The 15,128-nt window shown below is 41.5% G+C and overlaps 1 protein-coding gene across 2 annotated transcripts in view; it reads right to left on the bottom strand.

Annotated features, from left to right (window-relative positions):
- Positions 1-311: 311 nt before the first annotated feature.
- gfpt2 (glutamine-fructose-6-phosphate transaminase 2) overlaps positions 312-15,128 on the bottom strand; it is a 31,912-nt gene continuing 17,095 nt past the window's right edge. For both annotated transcript variants that reach the window (XM_084549410.1, XM_084549409.1), the window contains 18 exons: positions 14,125-14,232; positions 12,897-13,004; positions 12,569-12,694; positions 11,930-11,988; positions 11,276-11,410; positions 10,290-10,351; positions 8,366-8,445; positions 6,293-6,410; positions 5,981-6,144; positions 5,599-5,694; positions 4,304-4,401; positions 4,046-4,166; positions 3,751-3,908; positions 3,474-3,588; positions 3,199-3,326; positions 2,870-3,037; positions 2,585-2,746; positions 312-1,558 (listed from right to left, as the gene is read on the bottom strand). In XM_084549410.1, the coding sequence (XP_084405536.1) occupies positions 1,514-1,558; positions 2,585-2,746; positions 2,870-3,037; positions 3,199-3,326; positions 3,474-3,588; positions 3,751-3,908; positions 4,046-4,166; positions 4,304-4,401; positions 5,599-5,694; positions 5,981-6,144; positions 6,293-6,410; positions 8,366-8,445; positions 10,290-10,351; positions 11,276-11,410; positions 11,930-11,988; positions 12,569-12,694; positions 12,897-13,004; positions 14,125-14,232 (2,051 nt within the window). In that variant the 3' untranslated portion in view covers positions 312-1,513. The remainder of the gene's footprint in view (positions 1,559-2,584; positions 2,747-2,869; positions 3,038-3,198; positions 3,327-3,473; positions 3,589-3,750; positions 3,909-4,045; positions 4,167-4,303; positions 4,402-5,598; positions 5,695-5,980; positions 6,145-6,292; positions 6,411-8,365; positions 8,446-10,289; positions 10,352-11,275; positions 11,411-11,929; positions 11,989-12,568; positions 12,695-12,896; positions 13,005-14,124; positions 14,233-15,128) is intronic.

The following is a 15,128-nucleotide window of genomic DNA, read 5'->3' as shown; positions in this document are numbered from 1 at the left end:
AGGTACATTTCCCCTGTAAGAAGGCCTTCTTAATTATCAGTGCGTCAAAACAATGCTAAACTTAAGTAAATGCACTTACAGTTGTTACATTCTACCACTGCAGTTCACAAGATGCACTAAAGTGGTGTACTGATTTTCTGAACTTTCCAGGAAACATGGTATTTCCACAAGATAAGGAGGTTGAAGCATAACATATACTAATATTTATTATGTTGTGGATTGAAATATTTTTGTGAACTTGCTCCTTTTGCTACTCTCGTTACTACCTGGAATATACCTTACTGCTGCATCTACTTCATGCATCTCATAATATACCACCAAAGAAATGTGTGATCCTTCTGTCACAGAAAAGTTAATCCAGTACGTATAAATGACTGCAACGAACCCAAACAAGAAAGAAGACATAAGGATACTTTCAACAGAATTAGTTATCTATTTATTGATTGATAGTGCCTATATGTCTATAAAACATACAGTATAAAAGATATAAATCAAACCCTCTCTTTGGTCCCTATAAAACAAAATGCCAATCAAATACAGAATATTGGCAGACAAAACAAGGGTATAATTATAAGTCATGATACATTTTGTATTTTTGCAGCAGGAGTGCTCTTTAAATATTCAAAACAGACTTTGGAAACTACAATTCTGTTAAACAGAATAGACAGACACTGTACTATAAATTACAATGAATTGACAATAATAAAAAAAAAATAAAATTAAAGCTATAGGTTCCTGGCCCACCGGGCACAGTGCCTGCATGACTTTACAATGAAATATTTAAAAACTGTTTTGTAAAGAACTCTGTAATTCCTAGTTTGTCCACAATGAAGCTGAGAGGTAAGAAGCCCAAAACGGACGTTTGAAATTAATAAAATAGGAAGAGAACTAATCACCTCACAAATGTGTACATTCATAATGCACAATTGGTCCCAATATTGCACAATTGTAAACACTTCAATATACCATTTCAATGCTATTCTGCTAGGCCAGTTCCATGTTTTTGGCTCAACTCATGATTCGGAAAAGGCACAACAGGTGACTCGGGGTGTGGGAATGTTTCTTTCATAGACTGTTCTGCAGGGCCTCTACGGCAGTGGCCATTTCTCATCAGTGTATTGGTTGGAGTTCACATTTTCACTCAAGTCCATTGTACCCTATACCTCTCAATCACACACTCATACACATACAAACACACAAATATATACATTTTCTAACCCTTTGTCCTAAATTTAATCATCGCAGCTAAGTGCCCGACCCTAACCTAAACCTCATTCTACCCTAACCCTTTGAATGTTCCTTTGAAGCGGTGTTTAAAAAGCGATGATCAGCCAAAATGTCCTTGCTTTCCCAAACGGTCCCCATTCTGATGGTCTAAAATTTACAATAGTTGGACACAACGATGGACACACACACACACACACACACACACACACATACACGCTTAATGTTTGATTGCACAGTAAAAAAAAACAAGCGCTCTCTTTCCTCTCCTGGGCTTTGTGAACTGTAATTATTCCACTGTCACAGACTTGGCCAAGTTTCTGGGACAGTCAACCTGCAAAAAGAGAAAGCAGGTTACATGTAATCAATGAATGCCGTGGTACTATGCAACTTATTTTCTTTCTGTTTTTTGAAAAACATTTTCCCGTCATACTAAGTTGGGTGGTTTAACAAGTGGCACACTTGTAGAATAGAGGTGTTCCACAATATGGATTTGGGCATAAATGCTGTGACACACGAACACACACGCTGTAACTAAGGAAGGTGCACTTCTCTTTCACAACCTTGACGGAAATTGGCAGGCTAAAAAAAGGCAGGGGTGAAAATAAAATCCCCTACATTCCTTCATCAGCGTGGCTGTCACTGTACTCTCACTGGTGGATTAACATTACCCATGCCATCATTTTGTTAACTATGTAAAGTCTTTGTGCTTGTCTAAACAGGGCCAAATTGGTAATACTGAAACTGCTGCCTGAAAGCGAAACATACTGCACAACATGCAAACACGCAGCTTCAGCCAAAAGAAGTATTACACGCTCGCCTCCACAACCACTCTACACTATGTTTAATTAACTGCAAGTTCGCACAGTCTTGTGATGCATGTAAATTAAATTTAGAAATTATACTTTGACACTCGCATACTGTGAGAACAACTCGATGTTGGGCTGCCATGATGATTCAGATCACATCAGGTAACTTATTACAGCATGAAAACTAGCCTGCAACAATATCTAAAACCCTATGCAAATATATGCAAGAATTTGAATTGCAAATAACAGAATACACACTCTATGTTTCTTTTATATCTACTGTTTATATGTACCTTTAAATGTCTCATTACTAATGTTGATATTGATGTGTGGCATTTTTTACTGAGGTATTCACAGCCAGTTTACAGAATATCTACATGACAGTTATAAAGCAAAATATGAGAACATATTGGTTCAATATCTCTTATTCTTGCGGCCCTGACACAGACACAAAATGTCTTGTAAATCTCATTACGGTTCTGGGTGATAAAAAGTGTTTTGGCCACTTGTTAAAAGAAAATATGAGGACAAAAGCACTGTTAACTACTTACGTCATATCCTCTCAGGACGGCCAAGTGGAACGACAAAAGCTGCAGGGGAATGACACTGAGGATGCCCTGCAGACAGTCCACTGTTTGTGGCAGCTCAATAGTCTGGTAGGCATCCTTAGTCACTTCCGAGTCGCCCCGGCAACAGATGACGATGGGTCGGCCCTAATGGAGAGAGAAGGCGAGAGGACAAGAACATTAACAATGGTCAGTTCAATTTTGTTACCCTCAGAATGTACTCCTTCTCTGGGTGTGTGCTTCAGTGACTTGTGTTTTTCCAGGACTTACTGCTCTGGCTGTGACTTGCTGCAGAGCATTTTGGCACTTGACGTAGCAGGCATCTCTCATCATGATCATGATGACGGGCATGTGTTTGTCGATGAGCGCCAGAGGACCGTGCTTCAGCTCGCCAGCCAGGATGCCCTCCGAGTGCATGTATGTGATCTCCTTAATTTTCTGATTAAGAATAAAAAGAATGGAAGAAGCTCAGGGCATTATTGTGAATAATGGAGGATAAAGATTATCTCATCTGATGTATTCACTCTAAAACTCATATTTTCTGTCACACTAGCGGGAAGTGATTTGCAGTGTTTTTAACTGTGGCATTTTATACTCACCAGCGCCCCCTCTAGGCAGGTGGCATAGTTGAAACCTCGGCCCATAACCAGGAGGGATCTTTGCTCATAGAGTTCATTGGCAATGGCCTTAATCTTCTCATCCAGAGACAACACCTCTTTTATCAGTTCTTTGAGGGAAGAAGAAGATTTATTCATGTAAATATGTATGATGAGAGCATGACAGTGTCGGCTTTACATGGTATGCTATATTTTGTGACATGCGCTCATGTTGAGACCACAGAGGACTTTGCCGGTGTCACTTGTTGAGTACTGACCAGGCAGCACCTTGAGGCCGTTGATGATCTCCAGTCTTCTGTTCTGTAGGGAGAGTCTGTCCTCACTCATCATCAGGCAGAACATGATGAGGGCCACAAACTGACTGGTATAAGCCTGGATCACACACACAAGAAACACTGGTATAACCCTAAGCTGTGCTGAACAGTGTAACAGAAACTGTGCAGTGTAATTATAAGGCATTTCAGGATGTTGCCGGATTCTGAAAAGGTCGTGAAAAGATTTTATGAGCCTGCAGATGTACAGTGTAAACAGTACCTTGGTGCTAGCCACTCCTATCTCAGGTCCAGCATTAATGTGAACTCCGCAGGTAGTTTCTCTGCAAATGGAGCTGCCCACAGTGTTGGTTATACCAACTGTGAGTGCACCATGGTCCTTGCAGTAGCGCAGTGCCATCAAAGTGTCTGCCGTCTCTCCTAAGGGAGCCAAGAGAATGCAAAAAAAAAAAGGACGGTTACGCCAGTTTCATAGAATTTGTCACAGAGAGGAAAAAATGCAAGCGCTGACAGACTGCAGTGAGAGGCGTGCTTGATCATTTGTGTGTTGTTGTCACCTGACTGGCTGATAAAGAAGCAAACGTCGTCCCTGAAAACAGGCGTGTTGCGGTCCAGGAAGTCGCTCGCCAGCTCCACCATGACGGGCAGTTCTGTCAGCTCCTCCAGGATCTGTCTGGTCTGAAAGAGCAAGTAAATAAACGGTTTAGTCATCAATGCAAACAGGGATTTCATGTTTTGAACAGTGCTGCCGCTAACGCCTTTCACAAAAAATGTTATCGTCGAGCCTATAATTAAAATTTTATGGTGCTACTTACAGCCACAGCAGCGTGGAAGCTTGTGCCACAGCCAATCATGATCAGTCGCCTGCAACGTTTAATTTCTTTCAGGTGGTCCTTCAGCCCTCCGAGGATCACTGAGGAAACCAACACAGTTATACTTGTTAAACCAGGACATGGCTAGTTAAACTGCCTCACATATCCACTAATATAAATCAGCCACTAGGAACAGGATTTTGAGATCTGTGTCAATCTACATACAGGACAGTGTAAGTACTAGTGGTGACTCTTCTACTTTTTTTTTATGATTAACATTTTTTTATTTTCATTATTTCAACAGAAACACTTTAACAACAACACCCCCCCCCCCCCCCCCCCCCCCCACATAAAATCATCACCATCTATGCTAAACCCTCTCTGGTTGCCAGCACCCATTGCTGTGCTCTTTCATGTACAGCTACTACAGCAAATAAAACAAAATTCATACAGAAATATAAAGCAGCATCGCAGGCATGTAAGTATCCACCATAACAAAAAAAAACAAAAAAAAAATAAACAAAAACGTGCGTCTCCCCACTACATAACCCCATTTCAAGAGCCCTTCAAGAAATTCAAATATCCGCTCCACTTCGCTTCATATAGATCCAGTCTACCCAATTGTTTATATGACATTTTCTCAAATGCTGCAACACGTGCCATTTCCATAGACCACTCTCGCAGAGAGGGCACCCCCTCTGTCTTCCACCCCCTGACAAGTATTTGTCTGCCAATCATGATACTAGTTTGGACAAAATTTTTGATATGTTTATCCTGTCCTGTCAGGGCTGAATGATCACCCAAAACAAATAATGTAAAATTGAATGGGATTTGTATCTCTGTAATCTCACACAGATTATCATAAACAATGGCCCAGAATTGTTGGACTTTGTCACAGGACCATAAAACATGAACTAAATTACCTTCCTCAGATTTGCATCGCCAACAATTTGGTGTGGCTAATAAACCTAATCTAAATAATCTGGAAGGGGTCCGTGACTCTTCTACTTTAACTTGGAGAATACATTTTGCGTGGCAGATATGGGGCAAATGTGACAGGTTCATCAATATTCTACTATCTGAGTGCAATCTGTTTTTCAAAATGCAAAGTTATATGCAACAATGTTGAAACAGATCAAACAATGGCTAAACCTGCAAAGGTGACCCTCTGCAACCGCTCTATTTTGCTAATTAAATGCCAATATTGATTCAAAGAATTAGGATCCCGCTTATGTGACATTCAACACATGACCTTAAACAACTCTGAAGGTAGGACAGGTTATTTGATCACTGGTCACCTGTGTTGGAGTCAAAACAAATGCGACCTCTCATGGTGTTGACCACTGACTCCGGCTGTTCAAAGATCTCCTTCTGCATGAAGGCGTCGAAGTTTCCTGCAAAGGGGAAGAGCATATTTGTCAGTCGGGTTATTTCTCTTCCCTACACATGGTGACATGATGAAGAAACAAGACAGAAAGCACATATGTGAGGTTAAACATTTACCAGAAGTATTTATGCTTTCACTGTTCAGCCAGCAGAGGGCGAGCAAGTATAAGTCTGTTAACTAGATTTGTAGCGCTGTCAGCATACATTGTGTGCCCTGTGAATACTTCTCTGTGTCAGAGTCCGTGTCCCACTATTCAACATGCAACAAAACAGCCTTTTCAGCCATAATCTGACCTTTCATGATCTGCTGCATCTCCATCTGTAGGGTCTGAATTGCTCTGACTGGATCTTCACCGGCCTGCCGGTTCATTCTGTGGATGGAGAGCTTCCCTCCGGTCACGACTGCAACGTCATTGTCCTCCATGTACAGCACCTTGTTGGTGTGCTCAATGATGGCACTGTGGGTAGATTGAAAGACAGGAATGGAAAATTGGAATGACACAGAGAAAGAAATGTTAATGCCCAGCACGGAGAGAGAAGAAATCAGATGTCAATAAACTGATATCAAAGAAATCCCTGGTGAGACACAGATAAGTGCTTCCTCACCTAGCGTCAGATGCAAAGTAATACTCCACAGCCCTTCCATCACCCACGGAGTTGATTTCTTTGGAGCAGTCGGGTCGGTTATGGCTGTTCTTCTCGTGGACTCCCTCCTTGAAATGACCTAGGGTCAGAAGTCAAAAGTCAAGGGTCAGCGGCCAAACTTTTACTGACTAAAACAGTCAAGATGTTCTTCCTTTAAACGTCCAGATGTGGTCAGGTCACCGCTATTGAAATGGGTTTGTCGAGACATGTAAAATCTGAAATACTTTTAAAATTTAAAGTATATCCAAATTTCTTTATAATTTATGAACAAATGAACACGAGCCAGGACTGCTTCAGATTTCTTAGATGCAATTTTGGTTGCATTCTTCTTTTTTCCCCTCCAGCTGTCCCTCAGATACAGGCTACACCCTCCTTAAATTGTTTAACACTTCCTTTGTATCTTGTCTTCCTGATTCATACAAATATGAAAAACAAAATACACATTTGAATTACACGTGTGTTTTTTATTGAAAGGCCATTTATACCTTTTTTGGTTGTTGCCCGCATACACTGTAGCTGTGTCCAATTAAACTATCTGCTTAAGGTAATCTGTACTTCTAGCAACGTGAAAAGGATGTATGGTAACCTTTTCACACTGACTGTCTATAAGAAATATACAGAAAAGAATGCCAAATAGAAGTTGAAATATTTTTAAGACAGTGATTTCCCCTTCACCACTAAACCACCCACCTCTCTATGGACTTTGGATCATTTTCAACTTGAGCCATAAAGAAGCAAGTCAACAGATAAGACAGTGAAAGCACACACAGTCTTAAGCGCAACACAAAAAGCAGGTTGTTGCAGTAAATGTTCATGATGTCATTTTATTTCATCGTAACATTTAATAATTTCAATGCAAACTCCCTTTCTTTTTCTGGGAATTGAATTTCCAAAAGACTGCTTCCTTGAAAACTGACTGTACACAGAGGTTCCTGGAAACGCTTAAGGAAAAAAAAAAAAAAAGAACGTTTCTAAAAGAATTACTTTGCAGTTAAAAGAAGAGGCCCATCGCATCTTGTATTACTTTCACATTTAACCAAGAGAATCTTTTTGGCAGTGGCTGTGGATTTGTGCAGGCTACATCTGAGGGAATCAGATCATGTTATGCCAAAATCTAGCAGGAAAACGAAGGAAAAATACACCCTTGATAGGATGTTTAAACGTTCCTGTAAAAAGTTTAAAGGCTTAGGTTTCATGTGGCGCACGTTTAGTGTGTGTGAAGCCTGACCGTGCAAAATGAAAACTTCTTTTTTGTACATTACGATTGATTTGAAAGGGTTTTACAAAGCCTAATAATAGTACACCTGTGAATAATCTGATGCTTTTATTATTTACATCATATCTCATCAAAACCAAAAACACCTTATATTACCAAAGTCTGATTTTGCAAATGTGCACACTGTCTAAAATTGCATTAAAAACCATGACTACTTCTTCTACTGTAACAGTTTTCCTTTTGACTCACACGCACCATCCTGCTGCTGCAGTGCAGCGGCTAAAACTATGGCGCAACAGTTACTGACTATACTCTTAAGAATTCAAACTTCAACTTTTTAAATGCTAATGCACTGCCGATTTCAGTCTCCATCTGCCTTATCCTTTAATGATCAGATCAATTGTCTTAGAAACATAATCACTAAACAGCAATGAAAACTAAGGTTTTTAAAACACTATAATATCACAGCAGTATTTAGGGTGGTCAGTCAGTGAGTTTTTTTTTTTTATTTATATAATATTGATTGTTCACTGTGTTGCAATAATGCAGACAGGTTCATAAGTACTCCCCTTTCTTTGCAAACTTACAATAAAACTACAATTGTTGTTGTGCAGCTCAGACATCAGAGAGACGATGTCAGATGATAATCAGAAAGATATAACGAGGTATTAAGTTGAATAGTGCACTGCATACTCTCTCAGGTAGAGGACTCAGTGTCAGTGTGTACAGTACATCTGCCTTAGCATGCATTTAGACAGAGATTCAGGGTGCCGTGTAAGCGGATAATGGCAGACAGAGAGAGGGGGAACAGAGCTCACCACTGTTGTACTGGATGGGGATGTTCTCGGTCGACAGCTCGTGCTCGCTTCGCACACCAATGAGCAACGGACTTCCTCTCCTGCAGAGAGGAGAATGAAGCAGGCAGAGGGGATGGGGAGAGGCAAAATGAGGGAGAAGGAGAGAAGGTGTGGGAGAAGGATTAGGTTTTTCCAGACGCACAGCAATGCCGGACATACACTCTCATATGATGCTTTGAGATCTTATTATGCTGCATTAGTACAAACAGAACATAACTCAAGGGGCACTCCCTATAGCTTCTCCTCACCTCCTACATCTATTAATTTATTCTCTCATGTACTGGAAATTCAATATTTGTAGTTTAACAAGATTATGTACTCAATGCTAAATTTGACCATGTGCAGACGTTCTTCCAGGTCATTTTTTTTTTTTTGATCTAGAAAAGCCAAACAGTTCCGTCTTTAAAGGTGTGGCTACTTTGCTCCAGGATTTGCTGACAGCTCCTGGGCCATGTCACTGCTTCCTCATTGGCTACTACTTCCATGTGTGTTTCTCCTATTGGCTGTGGAGGCAGTGATATGCAAGCACTTGACACAGGTGAGGGAGAAAGGTTTGAGGAGACTAACCTTGAAATAGAAGGAACCTTAGCACACTTATCAAGCGATCACAATGCAGGCGGCATATCAAAACACAACACAAATCTACGGCGAGTCGGCCATTATGACAGGTTCACCCCTTACTTCTTGCCTCGCTCTTGTCTGGGTCCCTCTGCTCAGACATTTCTCTCTGGGACCGTGCTGATGCAAAGCCGCTGGTTGTTTTAAAGGGTGTGGGGCTTATAAAGGGAGGCTTGCAAACAGAAACACATGGTTGCTATCCAATACAATATTTGCGCTGATGGAGGGAGGGACGGCAAGAAGGGACGGGACGATAGACAGAAATTAAGGCTAATTCACAGAAGGAATGGGAGGGAGAGAGGGAAAGTAGAATAACTACAAAATGAGGAATTGTCAGAGAATATTAAGTCAAGATGATGAAAGTAGAAGTCCTGCTGGGAAGAGGTTGAGCGTCACTAGATAATTACAAACATTCCCGAAACCCTCCATCTTGGCAGACAATGCTGACCATTGAACATGTAGACTACAAAACCAATTGCCAATGTTATGTAACTCTGCTATCAGCTATCTTCCACTTAGTTTTCTTCACAAATCACTATAGCACACTGCTGACAAATCAGACGGCAAAGACCTTAGCAGCAGGTGTGCCAAGATGCAGCACTGACAACAGTGGCACTGACAGGCAATCTGTTTGCATAGAGCACAGGTAATAGCCCACTTATCTCTCTTTGCGTATTTCTCTACCCTTCTGCCCTGCTCCTTTTTTCTCTCTCTTATTAGTCCACTCCCAGCGCCCTACCAGTCTCCCTTTTCCATGATACATGACAAGTCATTGAACCAGGAAAGGTGTAAAATAAAATAAAATGATGCAATGTAATTAACCATAGGTTTTACGCAGCTTAGGCACACTTCCCGGAGTTGAAACAGGAAACTCTCTAGTCTCGGTAATGAGTTACAGAGTAGGTAGGGCAGGTCCAGCAACCCAGGGGCCAGAGGCCCCAGAAGGGAGAACCTGAATTCAACCTCTGGTCTCAAGATGCAGATTGTGCTGACACATGCAGCCAGACAGGAACTTACTCATGTATACACAAGCAATTGTATAACGTTTCAGCATCATGTCACTTTTAATCAGTAAAAGCTAAGATAAGCCCTAATGCGTAAATTCATGAGTCTCCTAAAATCAGATTTGGTATTGCTTCATAGTGGTAATAACAGGGATGACTCATCTCCAGTGAGTCTGGCCCACTGAACAGACACTGGACCATAAGTGAAATGTCAGGGCAGCATGTATCTGTGTGTGTGTGTGTGTGTGTGTGTGTGTACAAACCTGGTAGACACAGCCTCTCCAGGGTAATGACGGCTTTTAAACACCAGAGCGAAGGCCCCCTCCTAAGAAGCAGAGGAAACAGAGAGTTTACATTGGCTTGATGAAAGAAAGCGGCCAGTTATAAGATTTTAAATGGTAATGTGAAGGTAGTCATGTATTCTGGGAAACCGGGTAACATTTAGAAGAAATATTTTCTCAACACAAACAAATGTTTCTGCAGGCCCTGTGGGGTTTGAAAGTTGCAGTGCTTGGGTTGAGTGTCAGGAAGAAGTGAGGTACATGGGAGGGGGGGGTGGTTTAAAGAGAAATAAGACCTCTATTGTACAACGTCGCTGTGTTTCGACAGAACTGACTGCGGGGCCGCCTGTGGTGGTTACTAGAGGCTGAACTGGCTGGGTGTGTGTGTTTGTGCTGGTGAAAGGAGTTGGGCGGGTAAGCAAGCATGGAGCAAGAGGCGAGGGAGGGTGTCATTGTTGTGAGGCAGTATTTGTATTATGTAGGCTATCTGGTTCCCATTACTCTGAACCCAAAATGGATGCTTTTGCCTCCACAGTTCTCCTCTGACTCCTCTGAGTGTGAAGCTTTGAGTCATTGCTCACGCAGTGGAAAAGTTAGCTTTGCTCCTTCTTAGACGAAAAAAAATATATATATCTTTTTCTATGAGTGATGACGTGACTCACAATGCTGTTAGGGCGGTTGCCATAGAGAACGTTTTTGACACAGTGCCCTGCGTTTTAATGGACTGGAAATTTAAGCAGTGTAAAATGAGTAAATTACCGTATGCGTGTACGACCGGTCAAGGACTTTGTGTCAGTTTTATGACTCTTAGCAACACAATATTACCCATCATAGTTACGGGAAGCTGGTTATCAAAATTCCAATCCCAAACATAAATATCACACCAGCGTGATATAGAAGTGAAGCAATCACTACTCGTTCTGCCACAAAGTGGGTTCGTACGTGTTGCTGCTGTGCGAGCCACTCACCAGCTGCTGAATGACCCTCTCTACCAGTGTGGAGAAGGTGACGTTGTCATTCTCTCGGTTGTCGTACACATATTTGATCAGTTTCGGGATCACCTCTGTGTCTGTGTCGGACTCAAACTCATATCCTTTGTTGATCTGAGGAAGGTACAAAATATGGTTTGTATTATCAGTTGTCAATTTTTTAAAATAACCTCACTGCAGCTCAGGACCTCAACAAGATTAATATCAACCATCATAGAATGATAAAAGACTTCTAAGGCATAAAAATGTCGATGACGATGAGAGGAAAGAGAATTATTACTGAGCATCCAGAGTCAGACTTGTAACTCTGTGTAATGTGGATGAACAACTATCTATCTAGTTTGAAAATGTCCTTGAATGACTAGGCGACGTCTTCATTAAATTCCTTATTGAAGGTGATGATATGACACACTAACTTGGGCCTATGAAGTAACTTCAAAAATGTTTCAGTCTATGTTTTATGTTCAGTGTTGTAGTTTATGGAGGCTGTTGCCATTAAAAAGAAATTACACAATTTGTTATGTCTATGTCTACTGCAGAGAGGGATAACATTAAAATTTAATACGTTCTTAATGTTGTCTTAAATTTTATGTCATACGCACAAGAGGAATGCATGATGACACAATCACTTACCAGGTATTCCTTCAACTCTTTGTAGTTGGTTATGATGCCGTTGTGGATGACGACAAACTCTGAAAAAACATTGAAACGATGATGGAGAGGCTCTATAAGCGTTGCTTTCCTTGGCACTGACAAACTAAAATTAGGGCTGCCACACCTTTGCCACTTGACAATGGTCAGATCAACAGGTATGACAAGATGTTACTATTCTTGTTATTCAAAAATGTATCTATCTTTTATAAGCACAGTTGTTCTTGGATAGGCCGTGGAAACTGGTTCAAGACCATTCCAGGTGACTACGTCATGAAGCTGATTGAGAAAATTCCTATAGTGTGCACAGCTGTTGTCAATGCAAGTGGTAGCTACTTTGAAAAAATCTAAACAAAATAAAACAAATTCTGTTTTTTAACATATTTTTGAAGTCATTTTTTTATGTCTTCAGTATTCATTCATTCATTCATTCATTCATATTAAAACTAAAGCAAAATCAGCGAATGAGAGGGTGTGTTCAAGCTTGAGATTGATGCTATATACAGTAGCTTGTTCTAAAGCCAAGATACACAGTTGGCACACCTATGAACACAGCGCACCACATCTCTTTCCTGTGTTTAATTGACGCCATTTGTGCCATGATGTCTTGCGTATATTTACCATTAAGCTTGTCAGAGCGATGAGGGTGACTGTTGAGAGCGCTCGGCTCTCCGTGTGTGGCCCAGCGAGTGTGAGCGAGGCCGAAGTGTGTGGACAGCTTTTCGTCTAGGTCCAGGGAGTCTTTCTCTGAACAAAACACAGCACAGAGTTTTTTATTAATGTGAGCAGAAGTCAGGGGATTTAACAAAAGGACAAATACACCCCATTAAGTCCAAGGATGTTTTGAATGCTTTTGTATAAAAACAGAATACGGCGAAGAAAACGATCTCTAATTGCAGCAGTCAGAACAATACCAGAGTTATTTGTACATAAATGTGCATAAACCTACTGTATAGCTCCTCATCCAGAGCCTTGACCTTCCCTTTCTTCTTGATCAAACAGATGTTGTTGTTGTTGCCGTCGGTGGTTGTCTTGTTAGGGCAATCCACAGCAATACCTGCAAACAGATGGAGGGGAAAGGAATTAAAAACTAACTTTCACTGATCATACCGGGTGGCTGTTAGTAATGAGAGGTCATGGCAAACCTGGTCTTCAACAGAAAGTAAATATGTCAGGGAAGGTATAGATGGGGAGTGGTTTCTGGGAGTGTCTTGGGATTTTCATTTATTAGTATGAAAGGTATTATTTGCTATCAGAGCGTGCACACATGTGTCTGTTTGCACCTGACAAAGTACCTCATCGTTATGTGGCTTCATCCTGTTGGACCAGGATGAACAAACAGAAACGGGTGTGTTTTTGTGAAGCATTTTAAGTATGACGCGCTTACGTCTTAAATTATGGCATATTTGAGCGTTACCATTACCCCGATAAGAGCCAAGATGCCCACCAAAAGCTTCTCAAAACCCAGGTATTGTTTGAAAACCTGAGGACAGAAAGCTCTAAAGGAAGAAGCACACAAATGGCACACCCCCTGATAAGCAGTTGATGCAGCTATTGTCTCTCTGTGTGTCATGCTATGCCAGGTGGACTTTCTGGAAACTCAACAGCTAAATACAATGGTAGATTGCCCAGCTGATTTCAGTCAGTGGTTGACTGTATAACCCGAGCATAACCCGAGTACGCAGATGAAGGAGCATATCAGAAGAAAGACAAAACTCTTTAACCGATAGTTAAAAAGTGTTACATCTAAGCAGTGTTTCAGAATCAAAGCTGTATATGCCGAATACCTGTCTTGCAAACAAGAAGTTGTAGGTGTCACCTGTTACACCGGTTTGTCATCATTCTATTTAAAACTGAAATGTTTTCAATGACGAGCATAGGAAGCTGTCTAATGTACCTTGCTTCAGGTCATACAGAACCCATGAAATAAGAGATTGTTTACCGGCCATCAGAGGCAGCTTTAAACATAATTCATATAAGTACGTGTTTCAGGGTTTAGTTGAAGTGGTTCAAGTCCAAACACTTCACACAGTTTTTATTCATGCTTTGAATGCCGTCAAATGTCGCATAGATTTATTTGTTTAAGTCCATGGCACACAGGTGCTGTCAGAGAGTACTATAAGCTTTTGTGCTGTGCGTGTGTGTGCGTGGCAACTCTGTGAAGCCGAGTGTCTCACCTGCTGAATCGTAGCCTCTGTACTCCAGTCTCTGCAGTCCCTTCACCAGCGTCTCATATATCTCCTTTCTGGTGCGAGGCACTCGGTAATTCAGGTAAGCAAAGATCCCTTTTAGGAGAGGAGAAATAGAAACAGCTTGAGACGCTGAGAGTGTGAAAGCACGAAGTGGCTACAAAGAGCGCACTTGTTTGCAGTGTATTCATCTTATGATCATTACATTTCTTAAGAAGAAATGCTGTCGGTAAAGGAACAAGCAGTGCACAGTCATTAGGCGACAGTAATATTCATGGATGTTCATTAATGAGGAACCGGTCACTGAGGTCAAATGGTTGCTACGAGCTGTATCATACTCTACCTATCATCTTATTCAAATAATGCACCTGCAAAGGATGATACCACACAACAGGCAGAGTAAGCATCACCACACACACGCGTCTGCATTAATCATGTTGTGGGGACGTAAGTTTGTTTACACAGATACGCTGGGGACACAAAAAAAAAAACCCCAAAAAAACCAAAAACAAAATCCCGCACCATTAAATTGCTGCATAAAAACTGTTCTAAGTTTAGGCAGGGTTACTCAGTATGTTGTCATCTGAAATGGTGGAAACACGACTGTGTGCGTGTGTCTGGTGTGTGGTGTGTAGGAATGTTCCGGGCAGCTCCGCTCCCACAGGCACACAGCTGGCCATTGACGGACGCACATTGCGCGCAGTGTTGGAGCAGCCAGGTAGACGGGGTGCGGTAAACTGCCACATTCTCGCACTCTTCCCTGCAGACTCGAGGTGAGGCCGGAGCACTGTCAAAGGTTTACTTATCTGCTGTAAGGCTCCGTGCTGGAGTCTGTAACACGGTGAGTTGTCAAAAGGTGCGAGAGAAGAACCAGGAACCAGGATCCCACCGTCACAGGAATTAGTTGTGACTTTCTAATGTGAGTCACTTCATGAGCACATGATGTTAACTATCCAACCAGTTTGTATTGGAACAGTAACTGGAGTGACTTT

The sequence above is a fragment of the Chelon labrosus genome (genome assembly GCF_963514085.1).
Source record: "Chelon labrosus genome assembly, chromosome: 8".
NCBI classification, from domain to species: domain Eukaryota; kingdom Metazoa; phylum Chordata; class Actinopteri; order Mugiliformes; family Mugilidae; genus Chelon; species Chelon labrosus.
This window is presented reverse-complemented; position numbering and strand designations above follow the sequence as displayed.